Source organism: Hemitrygon akajei, chromosome 9 (assembly GCF_048418815.1).
Source record: "Hemitrygon akajei chromosome 9, sHemAka1.3, whole genome shotgun sequence".
Taxonomy (NCBI): Eukaryota; Metazoa; Chordata; class Chondrichthyes; order Myliobatiformes; family Dasyatidae; genus Hemitrygon; species Hemitrygon akajei.
The window spans coordinates 21,462,586-21,488,950 of NC_133132.1; the positions used below are offsets into that span (position 1 = coordinate 21,462,586).

A 26,365-nucleotide genomic window follows, 5' to 3' on the forward strand; every position below is an offset into this window, starting at 1 on the left:
TTCCTATTTGTGAGCTCCAACCACATCGATTCAAGCATATCTCTCAAGCATATCTGTGACATCCTCCCTGATGTAATGCAATTCCTTCATGTTTTACTTCCCTCTCTATCACATCTAAAACATCGAAACACAGTGATGTTGAGCTGCCAATCCTGCCCCTGTACAACCAAGTCTCTGTAACATCACAATCCTACAAACTGATTCAGCTTTGAAACTCATCTGCCTTACCTATAATGCTCCTTGCACTGAAATAAGCACACCAGCCCACCAATCCCACTGCTTTCATTTACCTGTCCATTCTTTCAGACACTTGTCAAAACATTTACCTTCTCCTCAATCCTTCCACTTGCTACCCTGCCCCTCTGGGTCCCACCACCTGCCACTCTAGTTTAAACCCTCCCAAGTAAGTTTCTTGGTGTTCACCTGACTGAGAATCTCACCTGGTCCCTCAACACCAGCTCCATAGCAAAGAAAGCCCAGCAGCATCTCTACTTCCTGCAAAGGCTGAGGAAAGTCCATCTCCCACTCCCCATCCTCATCACATTCTACAGGGTTGTATTGACAGCATCCTGAGCAGCCGCATCACTGCCTGGTTCGGAAATTGCACCATCTCGGATCGCAAGACCCTGCAGCGGATTATGAGGTCAGCTGAGAAGATCATCGGGGTCTCTCTTCCCGCCATCACAGACATTTACACTACACACTGCATCCGCAAAGGAAACAGCATTATAAAGGACCCCATGCACCCCTCATACAATCTCTTCTCCCTCCTGCCGTCTGGGAGAAGGCTCCGAAGCATTCGGGCTCTCACGACCAGACGTTTCTTCCCCCAAGCCATCAGACTCCTCAATACCCAGAGACTGGACTGACACCTTGCCCTACTGTCCTGTTTATTATTTATTGTAATGCCTGCACTGTTTTTGTGCACTTTATGCAGTCCTGTGTAGGTCTGTAGTCTAGCGTAGCTTTCTCTGTGTTTTATTTTTACGTAGTTCAGTCTAGTTTTTGTACTGTCTCATGTAACACCATGGTCCTGAAAAACGTTGTCTCATCTTTACTATGTACTGTACCAGCAGTTATGGTAGAAATGACAATAAAAGTGACTTGACTTGAAGTAACACTGGCAAACGTGCCTGTGAAAATACTGGTCCCCCTCCAGTTCAGGTGCAACACGTCCCTCTGATACAGGGAGATAATGGATCTGAATGTGTGGCTGAGGAACTGGTGCAGGAAGCAAGGATTTACATTCTTGGACAACTGGGATCTGTTTTGGGGTAGGGATGAATTGTACAAAAGGGACGGGTTGCACCTTAATAGGCGGGGGACCAGCATTCTGGCAGACAGGTTTGCCACTGCAACATGGATGTGTTTAAACTAAGTAGTGGGGGGGGAAGGGGAAGAACTGGAAATATAAGGATGGAGTTAAAGGGAAAGTGAAAATAAGAAAAGTTAAGATAGATAACAGAATCAATAGAGTAGAAAGCTCAAGAAGAGATCATACAGTATGGCCAAGTGAAATAGGAATTGATATGAATGGAGAGGGGAGTAACAAATTAAAAGTATTATATATGAATGCACGAAGTATAAGGAATAAAGTAGATGAGCTTGAGGCTCAGTTGGAAATTGGCAAGTACCATGTTGTGGGAATAACTGAGACATAGCTTCAAGCGGACAGGGCCTGGGAAATGAATATTCAAGGATATACATCTTATCGAAAGGACAGATTGACTGGCAAAGGGGGTGGGGTGGCTCTGTTGGTGAGGAATGTTATTCAGTCCCTTGCGAGGGGGGACATAGAATCAGGGGATGTAGAGTCAGTATGGATAGAACTGAGAAATTCTAAGGGTAGAAAGACCCTAATGGGAGTTATCTACAGGCCTCCAAACAGCAGTCTGGATGTAGGGTGTAAGTTGAATGAAGAGTTAAAATTGGCATGTCACAAAGGTAATGATACAGTTGTCATGGGGGATTTCAACATGCAGGTAGACTGGGAGAATCAGAATGGTACTGGACCCCAAGAAAGGGAGTTTGTGGAGTGCCTCCGAGATGGATTCTTAGAACAGCTTGTACTGGAGCCTACCAGGAAGAAGGCAATTCTAGATTTAGTGTTGTGCAATGAACCGGATTTGATCAGGGACCTCGAGGTAAAGGAACCATTAAGAGGTAGTGACCATAATATGATATGTTTTAACCTACAATTTGAGAAGGAGAAGGGAAAATCAGATGTATCAGTATTTCAGTTGAACAAAGGGAACTATGGAGCTATGAGGGAGGAGCTGGCCAAAGTTCAATGGAACAATATACTAGCAGGGAAGACAGTGGAACAACAATGGCAGGTATTTCTGGGAATAATGCAGAAGGTGCAGGATCGGTTCGTTCCAAAGAGGAAGAAAGATCCTAAGGGGAGTAAGAAGCGGCCATGGCTGACGAGGGAAGTAAAGGGCAGTATAAAAATAAAAGAGAAGTATAACATAGCAAAGATGAGCGGGAAACCGGAGAACTGGGAAGCTTTTAAAGAGCAACAGAAGATAACAAAAAAGGCAATACGCCAAGGAAAAATGAGGTACGAAGGTAAACTAGCCAAGAATATAAAGGAGGATAATAAAAGCTTCTTTAGGTATGTGAATAGCAAAAAAATAGTTAAGACCAAAATTGGGCCATTGAAGACAGAAATGGGTGAATTTATTATGGGGTACAAGGAAATGGCAGACGAGTTGAACAGGTACTTTGGATCTGTCTTCACTAGGGAAGACAAACAATCTCCCAGATGTAATAGTGGCCAAAGGATGAACTGAAGGAAATTTATATTAGGCAAGAAACGGTGTTGGATAGACTGTTGAGTCTGAAGGTTGATAAGTCCCCGGGACCTAATGGTCTGCATCCCAGGGTACTTAAAGAGGTGGCTCTAGAAATCGTGGATGCATTGGTAATCATTTTCCAATGTTCTATAGATTCAGGAACAGTTCCTGCTGATTGGAGGGTGGCTAATGTTGTCCCACTTTTCAAGAAAGGAAGGAGAGAGAAAACAGGGAATTATAGACCGGTTAGCCTGACGTCAGTGGTGGGAAAGATGCTGGAGTCAATTATAAAAGAGGAAATTACAACACATTTGAATAGCAGTAGAAGGATCAGTCCGAGTCAGCATGGATTTATGAAGGGAAAATCATGCTTGACTAATCTTCTGGACTTTTTTGAGGAAGTAACTATGAAAATGGACAAGGGAATGCCAGTGGATGTAGTGTACCTGGACTTCCAGAAAGCTTTTGATAAAGTCCCACATAGGAGTTTAGTGGGCAAAATTAGGGCACATGGTATTGGGGGGCAGAGTACTGACATGGATTGAAAATTGGCTGGCTGACAGGAAACAAAGAGTAGCGATTAACGGGTCCCTTTCAGAATGGCAGGCTGTGACCAGTGGGGTACCACAAGGTTCGGTGCTGGGACCGCAGCTGTTTACAATATACATTAATGATTTAGATGAAGGGATTAAAAGTAACATTAGCAAATTTGCTGATGACACAAAGCTGGGTGGCAGTGTGAAATGTCAGGAGGATGTTATGAGAATGCAGGGTGACTTGGACAGGTTGGGTGAGTGGGCAAATGTATGGCAGATGCAGTTTAATGTGGATAAATGTGAGGTTATCCACTTTGGTGGCAAGAACAGGAAGGCAGATTACTATCTAAATGGAGTCAAGTTAGGAAAAGGGGAAGTACAACTAGATCTAGGTGTTCTTGTACATCAGTCAATGAAAGCAAGCATGCAGGTACAGCAGGCAATGAAGAAAGCTAATGGCATGCAGGCCTTTATAACAAGAGGAATTGAGTATAGGAGTAAAGAGGTCATTCTGCAGCTGTACGGGGCCCTGGTGAGACCCCACCTGGTGTATTGTGTGCAGTTTTGGTCTCCAAATTTGAGGAAGGACATTCTTGCTATTGAGGGAGTGCAGCGTAGGTTCACAAGGTTAATTCCCAGAATGGCGGGACTGTCATATGTTGAAAGATTGGAGCGACTGGGCTTGTATACACTGGAATTTAGAAGGATGAGAGGGGATCTGATTGAAACATATAAGATTATTAAGGGATTGGACACACTGGAGGCAGGAAGCATGTTCCCGCTGATGGGTGAGTCCAGATCTAGAGGCCACAGTTTAAGAATAAGGGGTAGGCCATTTAGAACAGAGATGCGGAAAAACTTTTTCACCCAGAGAGTGGTGGATATGTGGAATGCTCTGCCCCAGAAGGCAGTGGAGGCCAAGTCTCTGGATGCATTCAAGAGAGAGTTAGATAGAGCTCTTATTGATAGCGGGGTCAAGGGATATGGGGAGAGGGCAGGAACGAGGTACTGATTGTGTATGATCAGCCATGATCACAGTGAATGGTGGTGCTGGCTAGAAGGGCAGAATGGCCTACTCCTGCACCTACTGTCTATTGATACAGAATCAGGTTTAGTATCACCAGCATGTGCCATTAAATGTTAACTTTGCACTAGCAGTACAACGCAAAACATAATATAGAAAAATGAATTACAGCAATGATATAAATGCATATTAAATAGTTAAAATAAGTAGTAAAAAAAAGAAATAAAAAAGTAGTGAGGTTGAATGTCCATTTAGAAATCAGATGGCAGAAGGGAAGCCACTGCTCCTGAGTGTGAGCCTGCTTTACTGACGGTAATGGTGAGAAGATGGATGCCACCTTCCTGAGGCATCACTCGTACACGATGGAGTTGCCCAAAGTTGCCACTTACTTCGATCCTGTAAGTATCCCAATGCAACCTACTGAATGTTGCAAGGACTAGATAAAGAGGATGTGGAGAAGATGTTTCCTGTGGAGGGGGTATCCAGAACTAGAGGGCACGGCCTCAGAATTGAAGGAAAGGATGGAGGATGGAGGAAAGGAGTCCTTTTGTTTTAGCCTGACAGTGGTAAACCTGCGGAATATTCTGCCACACACTGTGGTGGAGGCCAGGTCTGTGGGTGTTTTTAAGGTGGAGGTTAATTATTTCCTGCTCAGTCAGGGCATCAAAGGATATGGCGAGGTGTATGGGCATGAGTGTCATCCGGGACCAGCCATGATGGAATGGTGAAGCAGATTCGATGGGCTGAATGGCCTAATGGTTATGGAATTGACTTTCGTGCACACCACTCTTACTTTTCTCTTTTTTATCTTTTGCTTTTTCTTTATCTTTATCCACACTTTTCATAGAAACATAGAAAACCTACAGCATAATACAGTCCCTTCGGCCCACAAAGCTGTGCCAAACATGTCCCTACTTTAGAAATTACCAGGGTTACCATAGCCCTCTATTTTTCTAAACTCCATGTAGCCATCCAGGAGTCTCTTAAAAGACCCTATCGTATCCGCCTCCACCTCCGTCGCCGGCAGCCCATTCCACGCACTCACCACTCTCTGCATAAAAGACTTACCCCGACATCTCCTCTGTACCTACTTCTAAGCACCTTAAAACTGTACCCCCTCTTGCTAGCCATATCAGCCCTGGGAAAAAGCCTCTGACTATCCACATGACCACTGCCTCTCATTATCTTATACACCTCTATCAGATCACCTCTCATCCTCCGTCGTTCCAAGGAGAAAAGGCCAGGTTCACTCAATCTATTCTCATAAGGCACGCTCCCCAATCCAGGCAACATCCTTGTAAATCTCCTCTGCATCCTTTCTATGGTTTCCACGTCCTTCCTGTAGTGAGGTGACCAGAACTGAGCACAGTACTCCAAATGGGGTCTGACCAGGGTCTTATATAGCTGCAACATTACCCCTCGGCTCCTGAATTCAGTTCCATGATTAATGAAGGCCAATACACCGTACACCTTCTTAACCACAGAGTCAACCTGCTCAGCTGCTTTGAGCGTCCTATGGACTCGGACCCCAAGATCCCTCTGATCCTCCACACTACCAAGAGTCTTACAATTAATACTACATTCTGCCATCATATTTGACCTACCAAAATTAACCACTTCACACTTATCTGGGTTGAACTCCATCTGTCACTTCTCAGCCCAGGTTTGCATCTTATCAATGTCTCGTTGTAACCTCTGACAGCCCTCCACACTATCCACAACACCCCCAACCTTTGTGTCATCAGCCAACTTACTAACCCATCCCTCTACATCCTCATCCAGGTCATTTATAAAAATCACAAACAGTAGGGGGCCCAGAACAGATCCCTGAGGCACACCACTGGTCACCGACCTCCATGCAGAATATGACCCGTCTACAACCACTCTTTGCCTTCTGTGGGCAAGCTAGTTCTGGATCCACAAAGTAATGTCCCCTTGGATCCCATGCCTCCTTACATTCTCAATAATCCTTGCATGGGGTACCTTATCAAATGCTTTGCTAAAATCCTTATACACTACATTTACATTTACACTACACGCTGCATCTGCAAAGGAAACAGCATTATGAAGGACCCCATGCACCCCTCATACAATCTCTTCTCCCTCCTGCCGTCTGGGGAAAGGCTCCGAAGCATTCGGGCTCTCATGACCAGACTCTGTAACAGTTTCTTCCCCCAAGCCATCAGACTCCTCAATACCCAGAGCCTGGACTGACACCTTGCCCTACTGTCCTGTTTATTATTTATTGTAATGCCTGCACTGTTTTGTGCACTTTATGCAGTCCTGTGTAGGTCTGTAGTTTAGTGTAGCTTTCTCTGTGTTTTTTTTTAATTACGTAGTTCAGTCTAGTTTTTTGTACTGTGTCTTGTAACACCATTGTCCTGAAAAACGTTGTCTCATTTTTACTATGCACTGTACCAGCAGTTATGGTCGAAATGACAATAAAAGTGACTTGACTTGACTTGATCTACGGCTTTACCTTCATCAATGTGTTTAGTCACATCCTCAAAAAATTCAGTCAGGGTCATAAGGCACGACCTGCCTTTGACAAAGCCATGCTGACTATTCCTAATCATATTATGCCTCTCCAAATGTTCATACATCCTGCCTCTCAGGATCTTCTCCAACTTACCAACCACTGAAGTAAGACTCACTGGTCTATAATTTCCTGGGCTATCTCTACTCCCTTTCTTGAATAATGGAACAACATTCGCAACCCTCCAATCCTCCGGAACCTCTCCCATCTTCATTGATGATGCAAAGATCATCACCAGAGGCTCAGCAATCTCCTCCCTCGCCTCCCACAGTAGCCTGGGGTACATCCCGTCCAGTCCTGGCAACTTATCCAACTTGATGATTTCCAAAAGCTCCAGCACATCCTCTTCCTTAATATCTACATGCTCAAGCTTTTCAGTCTGCTGCAAGCCATCCCTACAATCGCCAAGATCCTTTTCCATAGTGAATACTGAAGCAAAGCATTCATTAAGTACCTCTGCTATCACCTCTGGTTGCATACATACCTTTCCACTGTCACACTTGATAGGTCCTATTCTTTCACATCTTATCCTCTTGCTCTTCACATACTTGTAGAATGCCTTGGGGTTTTCCTTAATCCTGCTCGCCAAGGCCTTCTCATGGCCCCTTCTGGCTCTCCTAATTTCATTCTTAAGCTCCTTCCTGCTAGCCTTATAATCTTCTAGATCCCCATCATTACCTAGTTTTTTGAACCTTTCGTAAGCTCTCTTTTCTTTTCTTCTAGACTAGATTTACAACACCACAGTTCCTGTACCCTACCATCCTTTCCCTGTCTCATTGGAACATATCTACTTTTTTACTTTATCTATATTTCTGCAGGCTCCAAGGGTAGTCATAGCCGAAGGGTGATAGCGGGGACGAGCTCCCACTGCTAAACAAACGGTCTTCATGAAGTGCGTCTCAAACAGCCTCTGACAACCAAGTCCAACTCCTGGCCTTCACGTGTGGCATAGTTCTTATGCCCGGCAGAGCTGTTCTCACTGACAGGAGAAGGGGCAAAGGCGGGCCACTGGCGCCTTAAAACCAGTTGCACCGGGCAGATGGGGCTCGTTAACCACGAATGGTAGCTCATCTAGGAGAGGGAAAACTCTGATTTCAAACCTCCACTGCCTTGCGGCTATACCCGCTCATGGGAAAGGCTTTGGGAGTAAACCCCGAGGAAAAATCAGGAGTTGGAGTTCCAAAAGCGGCTGACTGCTGTACCCAGCACCAGCACGGCAACTCCTGCGATGCTGCTGGCACCAAACTGTATCGACTTTCGTCGTTCCTTTGGATCTGTCATCAGCATGGAGAGGGGGTCCCACTGCATGGGCAACAGACGGATCTCCATATCAACTCTTGCCCTGGCTTCGCCCTGGAGAGGCCACAAACCAGTGACTACCAGAGGCGCAGTATCCATGGTTGACCATGACAGACAGAGGCCACACACAAATATTTCTGCAATCTGTTGAATCCACCCCCCCCCCGCACTATTTAAAGCCCTATCCACAGCCCTAGTTATGTGATTCGTTGGAATCCAGGTCCCGTCACGGTCCAGAATGAGCCCGTCCCATTGGTACAGCTCCCTCCTTCCCCAATACTGGTGCCAATTTTCCCATGAATTCAAATCAGACTTCTCCCCCACCTCCTCACACCAACAGCCTGTCAGAAAGCTCTCCACGGTACATCTGTAGAAGTTTTTGTGAGTTTTAGGTGACAAACCAAATCACCTGAAATTCCTAATGAAATATAGCCACTGTCTTTCCTTCTTTATAACTGCATCGAAATGCTGGGACCAGGTTAGATCCTCAGAGATACTGACACCCAGGAACTTGAAACTGCTCACTCTCTCCACTTCTGATCCCTCCATGAGGTCTGGTTCATGTTCCCTTGTCTTACCCTTCCTGAGATCCACAACCAGCTCTTTATAAGGAAGAGATAGGGATTTATGTCAGAGGTAGCTGTCCTTTTTCAATAGAAAATGATGTGTGTGTAACATCCTGTTAGATGTTAGAGTTGGAAGGGGCAGATAATCTACATTCAGGGGATGTAAGAGACTCTCAGGGCATGGATGATAGAATAATGGAGGAGGGATGGGTTAGATTGATCTCAGAGTAGGTTCAAAGATGAGCACAACATCCTGGGCTGAAGGGTTGTACTGTAGGAGGTGACTGAGTGAGGTGGACAGTGAACTTGTCCAACAGGTCTGAGTGGTAACTGGGGAGGAGACAAAGCGGCCCGAAGGCTGCGGCGCCTGCCTGGTGCCCAGGTTTGGGACATCTGAACTGACCTGCAGAGGGAGGGGGAAGATCCATGTGGGTGTCAATGACGTAGGGAGAACGAGGAAACAGGTTCTGCTGAGGGAATTAGAGCAGTTAGGGACTACATTAAGAAGCAGAACCAAAAAGGTGGTAATATCTGGATTACTACCTGAGCCACGTGCAAATTGGCACAGGGTTAAGAAAATTAGAGAGTTAAATACATGGCTCAAGGACTGGTGTGTGAGAAGTGGGTTTGAATTTATGGGAAATTGGTACCAATATTGGGGAAGGAGGGAGCTGTACCAATGGGACGGGCTCCACCTGAACTATGATGGGACCTCCTAATCGCATAGCTAGGGCTGTGGATAGGGCTTTAAACTAAGTAGTAGGGGAATGGGTTCAATGATTGGAGGAAGATAGATAAAGTAAAAAAGAAAAGTGTGGATAAAGATAAAAAAGAGAAAAGTAAGAGTGCAGTTCAGAAAAGTCAAGTGCATAAGAGAAAAAGATGACACAATTTTAAAAGCACAATGAGTGTAAGGGTACTTTATCTTGATGTCCATAGTATTCGAAACAAGGTCAGTGAACCTGTGGCACAAATCAGTACAGAGGGGTATGATCTAGTGGCCGTTACAGAAACACGACTGCAGGGTGGAGAGGATTGGGAATTAAATATCCAAGAATAGTGGGTAATACGGAAGGATTGGCAGGAAGGTAAGTGTAGTGCTCTCAGTTAAGAATGAGATCAGGGTGATAGTGAGAGATGATATAAGATCTACGGAGCAGAATGTTGAATCCATCTGGGTAGAGGTTAGGAATAGTAAAAGGAAGAAATCACCAGTGGAGTTGTCTATCGGCCACCAAATAATAACATTACACCAATAAACCGAGAAACAACTGAGGCATGTAGGAATGGAACAGCAGTTATCATGGGGGACTTGAACTTGCACACAGACCGGGGAATCAGATTGGTCGAGACAGTCCGAAGGAGGACTTCACAGAATGCATCCATGATGGCTTTCTCGAACAGCATATTCGTAAACCTACAAAGGAACATGCTATCTTGGATTGGTCCTGTGCAATGAGACAGGTAAAATTAGTGATCTTCTGGTTAGGCATCCTCTTGGAAAGAGTGATCACAATATGATTGAGTCTCTCATACAAATGGAGGGGGCAAAAGTTCGATCTAAAACCAGTGTATTATGCCTAAACAACGGAGACTACAATGGGATGAAGGAGGATCGCGAACACAGGCTATATGGTGAGACTTTCGAAGAGATTTTTCACGGTGCTCAACAAAAGTACATTCAAAGCAAGAACAGTAAGTGTGGGGAGAGCCAGCTGAGGAAATAAAAGAAAGCATCAAACTAAAAGCTCGTGCACACAAAGTCGCCAAGAGTAGCGGGAAACTGGAAGATTGGGAAAACTTTAAAAAGCAACAAAGAACCACAAAGCAAGCAATAAAGAGAGATAGATTATGAAAATAAACTAGCACAAAATATAAAAACAGATCGTAATTATTTCAATAATTCTATAAAGCAGAAAAGGGGACTGAAGTGAACGAAGGTCCCTTGTAGGATGAGAAGGGGGAATTGATATTGGGCAATGAGGAAATGGCAGAGGCTTTGAATGACTACTTTGTGTTGGACCTCATGGTGGAGGACATGTCTAACATGACAAAGAGAGATGTTATGGGATGCGATGGGAGGTGAGGACCTCGCTACAATAGCTATCACTAGAGAGGTAGTGCAGAGCAAACTTGTGGACCTGAAGATAAACAAGTCCTGTAGTCCTGATGGAATGCATCCCAGGCAGAGGTTATAGTTGAGTCTTTGGTGATAATTTACCAAAATTCTCTGGACTCTGGGCAGGTCCCGGCAGATTGGAAGACGGCGAATGTCACACCACTGTTCAAAAAAGGATGTAGACAAAAGGCAGGTAACTGTAGGCCAGTTAGTTTAACATCTGTAGTTGGGAAAATGCTTGCAGCTATCATTAAAGAAATATCGAGGCATCTGGAAAGAAATGGATCCATCAGGCAGACGCAGCAAGGATTCAGCAAAGGCAGGTCCTGTTTGACAAACTTACTGGAGTTCTCTGAGGATATATCGAGCGCAGTGGATGGAGGGGAACAGATGGGCATTATTTACTTGGATTTCCAGAAGGCGCTTGATAAGGTGCCACATAAAAGACATCCTTAAGAGAAAATCTGCAGATGCTGGAAATCCAAGCAACACACACAAAATGCTGGAGGCCAGGCAGCATGTATGAACGAGTACAGTTGACGCTTCCAGCTGAAACCCTTTGGCAGGGCTGGAGAAAAAACGCTGATTTAAAATGTGGGTGGAGGGAAGACAGAAACACATGGTGATAGGTGAAAAATGGAGGGGGAGGTATGAAGTAAAGAGCTGGGAAGTTGATTGATGAAAGAGACAGAAGGCCGTGAAAGAAAGAAAAGGGAGGAGGAGCACCAGAGGGTGAACAGGACCCACCACCAAATGCATCTTTCCCTACCCCCCCACTTTCTGCTTTCCACAGGGATCTCTCCCTACTCGACTCACGAGTCCATTCATCCCTCCCCACTCCTCTCCTCCTGCCACTTATCCGTGCAAGCAGAACCTGCCCCTGTACCTCCTCCCTCACCATTATTCAGGGCCCAAACAGTCCTTCCAGGTGAGGCGACACTTCATCTGCGAGTCTACTGGAGTCATCTACTGTGCCAGGTGTTCCCGGTGTGGCCTCCTGTATATCAGTGAGACCGGACGTAGACTGGGAGACCGCTTCACCAAGCATCTACGCTTCATCCACCAGGAAAATCATGATCCCCCAGTAGACTGGGAGACCGCTTCGTGGAGCAACTATGCTCCATCTACCAGGAAAAGCTGCATCCCCCAGTCGACTGGGAGACCACTTCGTGGAGCAACTATGCCCCATCTACCAGGAAAAGCGGCATCTCCCAGTGGCCACCCATTTTAATTCCACTTCTCACTCCCATTCCAACACATCTATCCATGGCCTCCGTGATCAGGCCACACTGAGGTTGGAGGAACAACACCTTGTATTCCATTCGGGTAGCCTCCAAACTGATTTCTCAAACTTCTGGTAATGACCCCCACCAATCTCCTTCGCCATTTCCCATTCCCTTTCCCACTCTGACCTCATCTCCTCGCCTGGCCATCTCCTCCTTCTGGTGCTCCTCCCCCTTCTCTTTCTTCCATGGCCTCTGTCTCTTTTACCAATCAACTTCCCAGCTCTTTACTTCATCCCTCCCCTTCCTGGTTTCACCTTGTGTTTCTCTCACCCCTCCCCCACTTTTTAAATCTACTACTCAGCTTTTTACTCTCCAGTCCTGCCGAAGGGTTTCAGCCAGAAACGTCGACTGTACACTTTTCCATATATCTGCTTGACCTGTTAAGTTCCTCCAGCATTTTGTGTGTTGCTCCATATTAATGCATAGAATTGGGGGTGATGTATTAGCATGGATAGAGGATTGGTTTACTAATAGAACGTATTGGAGTATAAAAGTATAAATTTACCAAAACTATGAAGTCAGTTCTGAGCTTATGAATGTACTCAATTTAGTAGAATGAAATCTTCGGAATGTAGAGGTAAAGAAATGTAGATTTTCTGAGTTTCCTATTTGCTATGCATGTACCCAATTTGGTAGGAGACTGCAGTCTTAAGATGACAATGGTGTGTTAATGAGAGGTAGCTAAAGAACTAAAGAAATGTAGATTAGAACATTGCTCAGTTCTGAGTTTATTATTTGCTAGGCACAATGTACGTGCAGCACGTGTAAAATGCAACTAGAGATTGCTTTAAAAGCTGCTGTGTCCGAGGATCGGTGGGCAATCAGCGACTAGCTCAATGACTGTCTCAGCTTTGATTTGCAAATTAAAGTTTAACCCTTCTTGAAGAATCTTCTGCATCTCCTGGTCATTTGTAAGGCACGAAAAACCACGACATAATTGGCGCTGACTGGATAGAGACCCGCGGAAAGGAAACGGCAGATTGGGAACGCTTCCCGGTCCTCTAGGGACCCCCACAAGGCTAACAGAATTAAGGGTGCACCCAAACAAAAGGTAAGCGCTTTTTGCAACAATTTGGACTAAGAATTCTGTTGGCTTTGGGGAGGTCTTGGAGTCTCAGGAGTGTGGAACCACTGCCAAAGGGTCTCTCCGGTCCAAAGAATCTGGCAGAATTGGGGGTTAACAGAGGAGGCTCAGAGGATTGCTCAAGAACACTGCAGTGAGGGTAAGTACAAATAAGTTAATACGTTAAGAAAAAGTCCACGTGGTGTTGGTAAATATCTGTGGGTACCGCTTCGTATGAAACGAAGGGCTGAACGGGCAGGGAAAGTAGAATAGAATTAGAGCAGAAAGTCCTCGTGGATACCGCCTTAAGAGATAAGGGTCTGCACGGGCGAGGTGTTAGAATAGAATTAGAGTAGAAAGTCCTCATGGATACCACCTTAAGAGATAAGGGTCTGCACGGGCGAGGTGTTAGAATAGAATTAGAGTAAGTTATAGGAAGAAAAAGTCCACGTGGTGTTATAGGAAGAAAAAGTCCACGTGGTGTTAGACTAGGACTAGGTGTAGAATTAGAGTAAATAATATTATCCAGTAAACAAACTGTGAATCTCTGAAATACCTTAACAAGAGAGAATAACATGACAGGTAAAGGAACAGCAGTAGAGATTCTGAGCAAAAAATTCCCATTAGTTCAAAATGAGATCACAAAAACTTCAGAAAATTGGGAAAAAAGAACCAAAAACCTGGTCACAAAGTGGCCAAGAGAAGGAACGTTTGATGTAAGTTTGTGCAAAGAAATGGAGGGACTAGTTAAAAATTACAAATCAAAAGATAAATCTAAGAAAAGAGAGCAAAAAAGAGAACGAGAAATGGAAGTGCTAAAACTCTTCAGAACGGAGGGAGAAAGGCTGAGGACAGGTAGAATATTGATTACAAGCAAAGACACTAAGGTGCTGGAGAAACAGCCTGTTAAAGAGAGAGAAGGGTATGGTGAGAAGCTGGCTTCGGCTCCGTACCCGGATGCGAAAGAAACAGAAAAGCCCCATCCCTATAATGAGGAAGGAACCCCTAAGCAGTGCCCCCTGCTGACGGGAACAGTAAACATGCAGGGAGAAGTCCAAGTTTGGGATAATGAGGAGGGAAAAAAACAATACGAGAAGGAAAAAGCTGCGATATGGCAGGAGATACAGGCAGAAAGGATAGATAGAACAGGTACAGAGAGAAATGCAAGAACAGATTGAACGGATGAAATACTTGAGAGAGGAAAAGGAATATGAGGAGTATCGATTATACCATAGAAATAAACAGACTAGAAAAGGTGACTCATTGGAGGAGCAAGAGTTAAGTGGAGAGAGAGAGGATGTGAGAATTTGTGGGGAAGAGGTAGGAGGCAGAAGCCTAGAAGGAAAGAAGGAGGCAGTAGGGGAGCGACTTGCGGAAGTAGAGAGAGAGCCAGATAAGTTACTGAAAGGGGATTGCCAGGAGAGATGCGAAAAATATTCTAGGGGCCAACCAAGTATTGAATCAAGACAGAAAGGAAGGACTCCACAGGGAGATCGAGGGAAGAAGAGGACCCCGGAGACATTTGTGTGGGAGGCAGTAAAGACATACCCTGAGACAGATGGGGAGTCAGGTGAGGAGGAGAGCCAGGGCAGGTGGGAAGAAGGAGGAAGAATGATGCCGTTGTTAGTTAAAGGATCAGGACAAGTGCAGTATATCCCCTGGGGATCCCAGGACCTAGAAGGGCTGAAAAACACTCTGCCCAATCTACATGAAGGAGCAGGGAAATGGATTAGAGCCTTTGAAGAAGAAACAGCGGGACGATTATTGGCTATGGGAGATTTGAAGGCACTGTTGATAAGGTTGATGGGAACCTCCAAATTTAACGAACTAATGGAAATGGCTGGCATAGTAAACTCGAACGACCCAAGAACTGATGGAGATGGGTTTGACAGAGTGAGGCAGAGGGTATGGCAGGCCCTCAGAAAGCTTTATCCACCCAAAGTGGACCCCAAAGCCTTAAAAGGGGAGACACTGAAAACCCAGCAGCCTACGTAGAAAACCAGTTGAAAAGGTGGAGACTGGAGACTGAACAAGAGGTGGAGAATAGCTTATTTGTGACCTCACTGTTCCGACATAGCATTTTGGATGCAATGCCGCCACAAGTAAAATCCAAACTGGAGGAGGTGGTTGGGCTAACGTCAAAGACCCCACAAGAGTTTAGAGACCACGTAGTCCATGCAGTTGAGAAATACCGGAAAGACAGACAAAGGTTGGCTGAGCAGCAGGAAGAAGTGCAAAGAAAGTTAATACAAATGCAGCTCGAAGAACTCAAAAAGAAGGAAAAAGAGAAAAACAAAAAGATGCTGCCAACAACCACAGGTTTGAGCACAGCCATCGAGCTGGACAAAGCACTGCTATATGGAGGGACCGATCATACTGTAAGACAAGGGCTGGAAAACCCCATGCCAATAATTAACTTTGAGGGAGCATTCCCACAAATGCTCTATCAGGAACAGACTAAAATTCAAACAGCCCAGACAGGACTGGAAGTTCCAAGGAGGGGGACAGAGGAGCTATGGGCAAAGGAGACCAGTGAGAAGACAGTCGCAGGGTATGGTAGAGAGAATTAATGGAACCCTGAAAGCCAAACTAAACAAATTTTGTGCAGACACTAAACTTAATTGGGTCGATGCTTTACCGTTAGCATTGATGAGTTACCGCATACAAACTAATCGAATAACATGCCTGACACCGCATGAGATGCTCACTGGGAAGCTATCATACCTGTGATAGGGGTAAGCAAAAAAGTTGAATGGATAAACTATATATACTACAATCAACAGAGGTTCATCAACTACACCGATGATGCACTGGAGGCCTTAAGGCAACAGCTAGATGCAACTAGCAGGGTGGTGTGGCAAAACAGACAGGTACTGGATTGGCTTTTGGCAGAGAAAGGGGGTGTGTGTGTAATGTTTGGAGAACAATGCTGCACTTTCATACCGAACAATACTAGCCCAGAAGGGTCTTTCACCAGAGCAATGAATAAGTTAAAGAATCTGCGGACGGAGGTCAAACAGAATGCAGGATTTGAACATCAGTTCTTTGATTGGTTAGAAAGTAGACTCGGAGGATGGGGAGCATGGATGACTAAAATAGCAATAACTGTCAGTATTGTATTGTTGAGCTGTGTGCTTGTGCTGTGCTGTTTTCTTCCTTGTCTCAGATCTCTTGTAGTGCGTGCTGCAACCAAACAATTTCCGATGCTCATGGCAATTACTGAAGCAAGCTTAGTGGAGAAAGAAACACCGAACATGTATCGTTACAGCCTACAACACCTGCAGGATGAACAGGAGCAAAATGATAGTGTGGGAGTAGATTGTAAGGGCTGCTGAGTCTTTTTCCCTGTCTCAGGTACAAAGGGACAGGTTTTTGGCTCAGCGGCCCAGGGTAGCAGGGAGAGAATACTTTGAGGTCTTGGCGCAGAAAATTGTAGTTTAACCCGAAATTTGGGAATAAATGCTTGAGTATATTGGGGCTTTTGTGCGCAGACTCTTTCTTAGTTTTCTTTCTCTGTGTGAGTGTCAGACCCCCTCTGGGTCCTCAAAGGGGGATATATTGGAGTATAAAAGTATAAATTTACCAAAACTATGAAGTCAGTTCTGAGCTTATGCATGTACTCAATTTAGTAGAATGAAATCTTAGGAATGTAGAGGGTAAGAAATGTAGATTTTCTGAGTTTCCTATTTGCTATGCATGTACCCAATTTGGTAGGAGACTGCAGTCTTAAGATGACAATGGTGTGTTAATGAGAGGTAGCTAAAGAACTAAAGAAATGTAGATTAGAACATTGCTCAGTTCTGAGTTTATTATTTGCTAGGCACAATGTACGTGCAGCACGTGTAAAATGCAACTAGAGATTGCTTTAAAAGCTGCTGTGTCCGAGGATCGGTGGGCAAATCAGCGACTAGCTCAATGACTGTCTCAGCTTTGATTTGCAAATTAAAGTTTAACCCTTCTTGAAGAATCTTCTGCGTCTCCTGGTCATTTGTAAGGCACGAAAAACCACGACAAACGCAGGGAGTTGGGACACATGGGTGTTACTCCTGGTTGGCAATCAGTGGTGAGTGACACTGGGCCCACAACTGTTCACGGTATACATAATGATATGGAAGAGGTGACCGAGTGTAGTGTATCTAAGTTTTGCTGATGATAGTAAATTGAGTGAAAAGCAAATCGTGCGGATGATATGGAGAGTCCTGCAGAGAGATATGGATAGGTTAAGTGAGTGGGCAAGGGTCTAGTAGATGGAATACAACGTTGGTAAATGCGAGGTCATCCACTCTGGAAGGAAAAATGGAAGATCAGATTATTATTTAAATGGTGAAAGATTGCAGCCTGCTGCTGTGCAGAGGGACTTGGGAGTGCTTGTGCATGAATCGCAAAAAGTTGGCTTGCAGGTGCAGCAGGCTATCAAGAAGGCAAATGGGATGTTGGCCTTCATTGCTAGAGGGATTGAATTCAAGAGCAGGGAGGTCATGCTGCAACTGGACAGGGTACTGGTGAGGCCGCACCTGGAGTACTGTGTGCAGTTCTGGTCTCCATACTTGAGGAAGGTTATACTGGCTTTGGAGGTGGTGCAGAGGAGGTTCACCAGATTGATTCCAGAGATGAGGGGCTTAAACTACGAGGAGATTGAGTCACCTGGGACTGTGCTCACTGGAATTCAGGATGACAGGAGATCTTATAGAAACATCAAATTATGAAGAGATAGACAGAGGCAGGAAAGTTGTTTCAACTGGGCGGTGAGACTAGAACTAGCAGACATAGCCTCATGATTCAGGGAGTAGATTTCGGATGAAGATGAGGAGGAACTGCTTTTCCCAGAGGGTGGTGAATCTGTGGAATTCTTCTGCCCAGTGAAGCAGTGGAGGCTACCTCAGTAAATATATTTAAAACAAGGTTGGATAGATTTTTGCATAGTAGGGAATTAAGGGTTAAGGGATAAAAGCAGGTAGGTGGAGATGAGTCCATGGCCAGATCAGCCATGATCTTATTGAAAGTTGGAGGAGGCTCGATGGGCCAGATGGCCAACTCCTGCTCCTGTTTCTTGTGCTCTTGCTCTTTCGGCAGGTCCACTTGTCCTGGCAGGTAGCCTAAGCATGTATATGTCTGGAAGCCTTTCTTCCTCTGCCAGTTCCTTACTGAATACCACTATCTTCCTAATTATTGCCTCACTAGTGGTGAGATTACAACCCTACAGATCCTGCTTTTAACTGATCTGTCAATACATATGACTCACATGAACAACGCAGATCTGATGCTGGGCCAAGAAGCAAAGTGAGAATTTACTGTAATTTTCCAGCTGGTCTACTGGGAATCACCAGGTTAGGCATGGCCTCAGGATTACAAACCCTAATCATCTCAGTGCAGTGGTACAACCTGAACGGGTCATATTCTGCATGGAGGTCGGTGATCAGTGGTGTCCCTCAGGGATCTGTTCTGGGACCCCTACTCGCCATGATTTTTATAAACAACCTGGATGAGGAAGTGGAGGGATGTGTTAGTAAATTTGCTGATGACACAAAGGGTTGTGGATAGTGTGGAGGGCTGTCAGGCTGGACATTGATAGGATGCAAAACTGGGCAGAGAAGTGGCAGATGGAGTTCAACCCAGATAAGTGTGAGGTGGTTCAATTTGGTAGGTCAAATATGATGGCAGAATATAGTATTAATGTTAAGACTCTTGTCAGTGTGGAGGATCAGAGGGATCTTGGGGTCCAAGTCCTAGGACACTCAAGGCTACTGTGCAGGTTGACTCTGTGGTTAAGAAAGCATACGGTGCTTTGGCCTTCATCAAGCGTGGGATTGAGTTTCGGAGCCGAGAGCTAACGTTGCAGCTATATAGGACCCTGGTTAGACCCCACTTGGAGTACTGTGCTCAGTTCTGGTCGCCTCACTACAGGAAGGATGTGGAAGCCATAGAAAGAGTGCAGAGGAGATTTACAAGGATGTTGCCTGGATTGGGGGAGCATGCCTTATGAGAATAGGTTTAGTGAATTCGGCCTTTTTTCCTTGGAGCGACAGAGGATAAGAAGTGACATGATAGAGGTGTATAAGATAATGAGAGGCATTGATCGTGTGGATAGTCAGAGGCTTCTCCCAGGGCTGAAATGGTTAGCATGAGAGGGCATAGTTTTAAGGTGCTTTGAAGTAGGTACAGAGGAGATGTCAGGGGTAAGTTTTGTTTTTTATACGCAGAGAGTGGTGAGTGCGTGGAATTGGCTGCTGGTGATGGTGGTGGAGCCGGATACGATAGGGTCTTTTAAGAGACTCTGGACAGGTGCGTGGAGCTTAGAAAAATAGAGGGCTATGGGTAACCCTGGTAATTTCTCAGGTAGGGACATATTCGGCACAGCTTTGTGGGCCGAAGGGCCTGTATATGCTGTAGGTTTTCTATGTTCTATGTTTTAAACTTCAGATATTTCATAGCTTTTGAATTCATTGAGTTACGCAAATATACTGTATTTAATTAAGTGTTGCTAAATGTTTAATTTTAAATTATTTTCCAAGTGTTTATTTTTTATAATCCAAATCTGTAATTTTATGATAGCATGGCTGATTCTTAAATAGCTTTTGAATGTTTTCAGTTTTCGAAATGTCAATAACTTGGAAAAAGTTAACATAAGAACATACGAACTAGGGGCAGGAATTAAGTTGCAAAGGTCAAGCAAACTGGAGGATTAAACCAATATCAAAGCTTCTGTTGAGATGAAGTTAGATGCTTACAATATAGCTGGAAGGATCTTCGCTGCCCACAATGCCACTGCAGATAAGTGCAGGTAGGGCAGCAATGAGCTCTGATAGGCAGATGAAAAAGTGTGTGTCCACCAATCACATAAACCTATGAAGCCAGTTAGAAAGATTCAGGAAGTATTTCATAGATTTATAAATTCATAAATTACTGCCTCAGCCACAATTGTACATTGCTTCCAGTTCCAGTTACCATACTTTAGGAATATGACGATCACGCAAACAGCTTCCTGGGATGAGGGACTTGTGAAACTGGAAATGGATGGAGACGCGGGAATAACGAAGCAGTCAGAAATAAAAAACATGAGGAAAAATGTACATCTAGCACTTAGTTTATTTTCTTCAATTTGGGATGAGCATAGATGGGTCCTTGGGAGCAATACAGACATGGGGGTTAAAGAAACCCACTCCAGTGCTACATGACTGTGATCTGGCCAGGCCAACGCCTATTATCCATTCCGACTTGCCCTAGACCTCTGCAGAGGGACTAAGACCTAGCAAAAATGAAAGGCTGATGATACATTTCCAAGTCGGGGTGGCATGCAGCTTGAAGGGGAAGGGGAACCTGCAGGTGATGGTGCTCCCTGTGGCAGAGGTCATGGGCAGGAGATGAACTGGGCGAGGAACTGCAGTACCTTTTGTGGACAGGACATGCTGCAGCCACATGCTGAAGGGAGGGAATATGGATGATGGTTGATGAGCCAATTAAGTAGATGGTTTTGGCATGAAACATTTCAAATTGCTGTGTGCTCTATTTCACCAGACCAGTTCATTCCATCATACTCCTGACTTGTGCTTACCGTATCAACACTGGAAAGACGTTGGGGAATGAGATGAGTTGATCACAGTCCATCTGAGTTTCTGCTCAATAGCAGCCCCAGGACGCTGATGGTGCGGCACCTGGGGTAGAATGTTTGCAAATTCTCGGGGGCTTCCCCAGATGCTCTGCTTTCTGCCTACATCCCAGAGATGTGCAGGTTGACAGATTAATTGGCCGCTGTAAATTACCCTGGTGTGTAGGTGAGTGAGAAAATCTGGGGGTGGGGGGGAACGGGTTAGTGGGAATAAGGGGAGGCTACAGGAACGAGATTGAGGAGATTACTCTGAGATGACAAGAGACTTGATGGGCCAAATGGCCTCCTTTGGTTCACATGGAAATATGAAAATAAATTGGCTTGATGATGCCCTACTGCTTTGCGGACAGGCCTGACATAGCTGAGAGTTACAGTTTGAGCTGGAAGGCCCTTTGCCTAACCTGCTGAGAGTTTGTGTTACTGCGCTCAGCTTTTTACTCACCCTGGTCTTTGCCTTCATAAACACATGGTTCTCCATGTCTTTGCTGGATTTGGTGACTGGAGTCCCAGCTGACCGCATGGCCTCGTCTCTGCAAACGGGGAGAGATGAGAGTGGAATCAGCAGTGCCAACACACCAACTGGGAAAAGACATGTCTCACCATCACCGTGGAAAACCATAAAGCTTTCTATTCTCCATCAGAAAAGATGCGGGCGCCGAGGGGTAACAGGGTTGGTTAATCTGATTGAAGTCCAGGTACAGAGGCTGGGACACTTGACTGAGAACAGAAGGATCACAGACTGAGAGGGACTCAGTGACTGAAAAGATCGTTGATGCAGCTGTGGATGACAGGCACGTCTGGACATGCGTGAGGTACTGTCGGCTAAGCAGTAGTAGAGCTGTATCCTGCCACCATCACAATGCAACGGAGCTGAGTGCATTCAACTCAGTCAATTGCCCAAGGTTGAGTGGAAGTCAAACCCACTGGCCAGAGCCTGGAGTTGGAGGTGTGAGTGTGTGTGTGTGTGTGTGTGTGATTGTGTATGTGTGTGATTGTGTGTGTGAGAGTGAGTGTGTGAGAGTGTGTGTGAGCGTGAGTGTGAGAGACAGTGAGTGAGTGTGAGTGTGTGTGTTTGAGTGTGTATGTGATTGTGTATGTGTGTGAGTGAGCGTGAGTGTGAGAGACAGTGAGTGAGTGTGAGTGTGTGTGATTGAGTGTGTGTGTGTGATTGTATGTGTGTGTGAGTGAGAGTGTGTGTGAGTGTGAGAGTGAGTGAATGTGTGTGAGCGCGTGTGTGAGAGTGAGTGTGAATGTGTGTGTGAGTGAGTGTGTGTGAGCGTGTGAGAGTGAGTGTGTGTGAGTGAGTGTGAGCGTGTGTGTGAGAGAGTGAGTGTGTGTGTGTGTGTGTGTGACAGAGGGAGGAAAGGGGGCTTGCTTTGCTGCCATCGTGCAGCTCTCCCGAGCATCGTGAACGAGCTGTGTTGGCACCATGACGTGTGGCGACACTAGCAGCTGCCCCTCCAGGCCAAACTACACACTTCAGTGTCAACATGATAAACAAATCTGAATAGATCAAAGCTCTCCTGCCTCCAACAGTGAATACTGAATAATTAAAGGGTCACTAAATTTCTGAACTTTGTACAGCCCAGTGTCTGGCCTTCTTCACCAGATCTCAGAAACGGAACGGCTCAAGCCTGGGTACAGATTCACAGCACGTGGGGGCCGACGGGGTCAGGGGAACGAGGCATGTGGGTCTGGGGGGATGGGGAGAGGGAGGGAGGAGGGGAGTGGGGAGGCTGGGGAGGAGTCCGGGGGAGTGGGGGCTGAGTGGTCCGAGGAAACAAAGGGGAGGGGTCCGGGGGGAGGCTTAATGAGGGGAGGGGATGAGTCTAGGGAGCGAGTCTAGGGAGCGTTATGAGGGGAAAGGGAGGTGAGGGGAGATAGTCAGTGGTCTGGGGGAGGGGGAGGAAAGGTGAGGGGGGGAAGGGGGTCCGGGGGAGGGTAGGTGAGAGTTGGGGGGTCAGGAACGAGGTCTGGTGGAGGGGGGTGAAGTGAGACTGGGAAAGTGGGGGTGATGGTGGTATGGGGATGGGGGAAGCGGATCCGGGAAGGGGCGAAGGGAGAAAGGGATCCGGTGGATGGGGAGGGGGGAGACGGTGGGAAAAGGTTCTGCGGAGGTGAGAGGTGGGGAGGGGAGGTGAGGGCAGACGAGAGGCTCCATGGGAGGGGTGGAGGGAGGCCCAGAGGAGGAGGAGAAGGGGGAAAAAGGGTTCAAGGGAGGAGAGGGGCAAGAGAAGAGGGTCCGTGGGAGGGGAAGGGGGGGCGGGGAGAGGAGGGAGGAAAGGGAGTGGGGAGGGATGCGGAGGGCAGGGGAGAGGGAGGGGTGGTGAGGGGAGGGCAGGGGAAAGGAGAGGTGGGGGGAGGGCAGTGGAGGGGTGGGGAGGGCAAGGCAGGGGAAAGGTAGCAGAGTGGTGGGGAGAGGAGGGGCAGGTGAGGGAAGGGGTAGGGGAGGGAAGGGCAGGTGAGGGGTAGGGGTAGTGGAGGGGAGGGGTAGGGAAGAGATAGGGGAGAGAGGTGAGAGAAAGGGTAGGGGTGAAGGGGAGGGCAGGGGAGGGGATGGCAGGGGTGGGCTGGGCAGGGGTAGGGGAGAGGAGGGGAGGAGACGAGTGGAGTGGGGAGGGGAGGGCAGGGGTAGGGGAGCGGAGGGGAGGAGTGCAAGAAGGGGAGGGGAGTGCAGGGCGGGGAGGGGAAGGGTGGGGAGAGCATAGGAGGGGTGGGAGAGGGGAAGGGAGGGGAGGGGAGGGCAGGGGAGGAGAGGGGCGGGCAGGGGAGAAGGGAGGGAGGGCGGGGAGAAGGGAGGGGAAGGGTGGGGAGGGGAGGGCAGGGGAGGAGGGCGGGCAGGGGGAGAAGGGAGGGGTAGGGTGGGGGAGGGGAGGGTGGGGGAGGAGAAGGGAGGGGTAGGGTGGGGATGGGAGGACAGGAGGGCAGGGCAGTGAAGGGGAGGGGAGGAGTGTGGAGGGCAGGGGTACGGGTGGGGAGGGGAAGCAGAGGGGAGGGGGTGGATAGGGGAGAGGAGTGCAGGGGCAGGGAGGAGAGAGGAGGGGAGGGGAGGGGAGGGCAGAGGAGAGGTAGGGGAGTTAGGGGTAAGGGAGAGGAGGGGCAGGGAAAGGGAGGGGAGCGGTAGGGGAGGGGAGGTGTAGGGGTATGGGAGGGGTAAAGGGGTAGGGAGGAGAGGGGGTAGGGGAGGGGCAGAGGAGTGGGAGAGGAAAGGTAGGGGAGGGAGATGGGTAGGTTGGGGATGGGAGGACAGTGGAGGGGAGGGCAGTGGAGGGAAGCGGAGGAGTGTGGAGGGCGGGGTGGGGGAGGAGAGGGGGAGGGGAGGGCTGGGGAGGGGCAGGAAGGGCAGGGGATGGGAGGGCAGTGAAGGGGAGGGGAGGGCAGAGGAGAGTTAGGGTAGTGGAGAGGAGGGGCAGGGAAAGGGAGGGGAGCGGGAGGGGAGGTGTAGGGGTATGGGAGGGGTAAAGGGGTACGGAGGAGGGATAGGGGAGTGGGAGAGGAAGGGTGGGGGAGGGGAGGGGGAGGGTTGGCGAGGGCAGGGGATGGGTGGGGGAGGGGAGGGGGAGGGGGAGGGTTGGGGAGAGGATGGGGAGGGTTGGCGAGGGCAGGGGATGGGTGGGGAGAGGAGAGGTAGGGAGGGGTAGGGAGGAGAAAGAGGGCAGGGCAGGAGTAGGGGTAGGGTGAGCAGGCATGGAAGGTCGAGGAGTGGAGGGCAGGGTAGATGTAGCGGAGAGATGGGGAGAGAGGGGTAGGGAAGTGGAGGAACAGGTGAGGGGAGGGGATAAGAGGCGTGGGGAGAGGATAGGAAGGGTGGGGAGGGGATAGGGGGATAGGAGGGGTGGGGAGGGGATAGGGGGACAGGAGGGGGTGGGGAGGGGTGAGAAGCGGAGGGGAAGTGATGGCAGGAGGGGAGGGCAGGGAGGGGTAGGGGAGGAGAGGGGGAGGGGAGGGGAGGAGGAGAGGGGAGGGGGAGGAGGAGAGGGGAGGGGGGAGGGGGAGGAGGAGAGGGGAGGGGGAGGGGGAGGGGGGGAGGGGAAGGGAGCGGCAGGGGAGGAGTGAGGAGGGGAAGTGAGGGAAGGGCAGAGGAGAGGTAGGGGAGAATTTGGGGTAGGGGAGAGGAGGGGCAGGGAAATGGAGGGGAGCGGTAGGGGTATGGGAGGGGTAAAGGGGTAGGGAGGAGGGGAGGGGAGGGGGAGAGGAGGGGAGGGGGAGAGGAGGGGGGGGAGGGGAGAGGATGGGTGGGGAGAGGAGAGGTAGGGAGGGGTAGGGAGGAGAAAGAGGGCAGGGCAGGAGTAGGGGTAGGGTGAGCAGGCATGGAAGGTCAAGGAGGGGAGGGCAGGGTAGATGCAGCGGAGAGATGGGGAGAGTTAGGGGTAGGGGAGTGGAGGAGCAGGTGAGGGGAGGGGATTAAGAGGCGTGGGGAGAGGATAGGAGGGGTGGGGAGGGGATAGGAGGGGTAGAGGAGGGGGAGGGGTGGGGAGGGGATAGGAGGGGTAGGGGAGGGGATAGGAGGGGTAGAGGAGGGGTAGGGGTGGGGTGGGGAGGGAAGGGGAAGGGAGGAGAAAGAAGGCAGGGCAGGGGCGAGAAGCGGAGTGGAAGTGACGGCGGGGAGGGGAGGAGAGGAGAGGGAGGGAGGGGAGGAGGAGGGGGAGGGGAGGAGGAGGGGAGGGGAGGAGGAGGGGAGGGGAGGGGAGGGGGAGGGGAGGGGAGGGGAGGGGGAGGGGAGGGGAGGGGAGGGGAGGGGGAGGGGGAGGGGAGGGGGGAGGGGAGGGGGAGGGGGGGAGGGGAGGGGAGGAGGAGGGGAGGGGGAGAGGAGAGGGGAGGGGAGGGGGAGGGGGGAGAGGAGAGGGGAGGGGAGGGGAGGGGAGGGGGAGAGGGGAGGGAGGGAGAGAGGAGGGAGGGAGAGGGGAGGGAGGGAGGGAGGGGATGGGGAGGGGGAGAGGGGAGGGAGGGAGAGGGGAGGGAGGGGAGGGAGGGAGGGAGGGAGAGGGGAGGGAGGGAGGGAGGGAGAGGGGAGGGAGGGAGGGGGATGGGGGAGGGGAGGGAAGGGCAGTGGAGGGGAGGGCAGGGTAGCAGTGTGGAGGGCAGGGGGTAGGGGTGGGGGGGTAGGGTTGGGGTAGGAAGGGCAGGGGGTAGGGAGGAAAAGCTGTGGGGTGGGGAGTGCAGGTGTGGGGAAGGGTGGACGGGGAGGGGAGTGCAGGGGGAGTGGAGGGCAGTGCGGGGGTGAGCAGGGGTAGGGGTAGGGTGGGCAGGCAGGGGAGGGCAAGGCAGGGAGGGGAGGGCAGAGGAGAGGTAGCAGAGAGGTAGGGGAGAGTTAGGGGTAGGGGAGTGGAGGGGCAGGGAAAGGGAGGGGAGCGGTGGGGAGGGCAGGGGAGGGGTATAGGGGTAGAGGGGGGAGGGGTAGGGGAGTGGGAGAGGAAAGGTAGGGGATGGGTGGGGAGAGGAGTGGGAGAGGAAAGGTAGGGGATGGGTGGGGAGAGGAGTGGGAGAGGAAAAGGTAGGGGATGGGTGGGGAGAGGAGGGGCAGGGAAAGGG

General features: G+C 48.8%; 1 protein-coding gene across 3 annotated transcripts in view; it reads right to left on the minus strand.

Annotated features, from left to right (window-relative positions):
- The window catches only part of med15 (mediator complex subunit 15), a 188,429-nt gene that overhangs the window by 161,120 nt on the left and 944 nt on the right, over positions 1 to 26,365 (minus strand). For all 3 annotated transcript variants that reach the window (XM_073055608.1, XM_073055607.1, XM_073055606.1), the window contains exon 2: positions 21,276 to 21,363. In XM_073055608.1, coding sequence (XP_072911709.1) covers positions 21,276 to 21,363 — 88 coding nt within the window. The remainder of the gene's footprint in view (positions 1 to 21,275; positions 21,364 to 26,365) is intronic.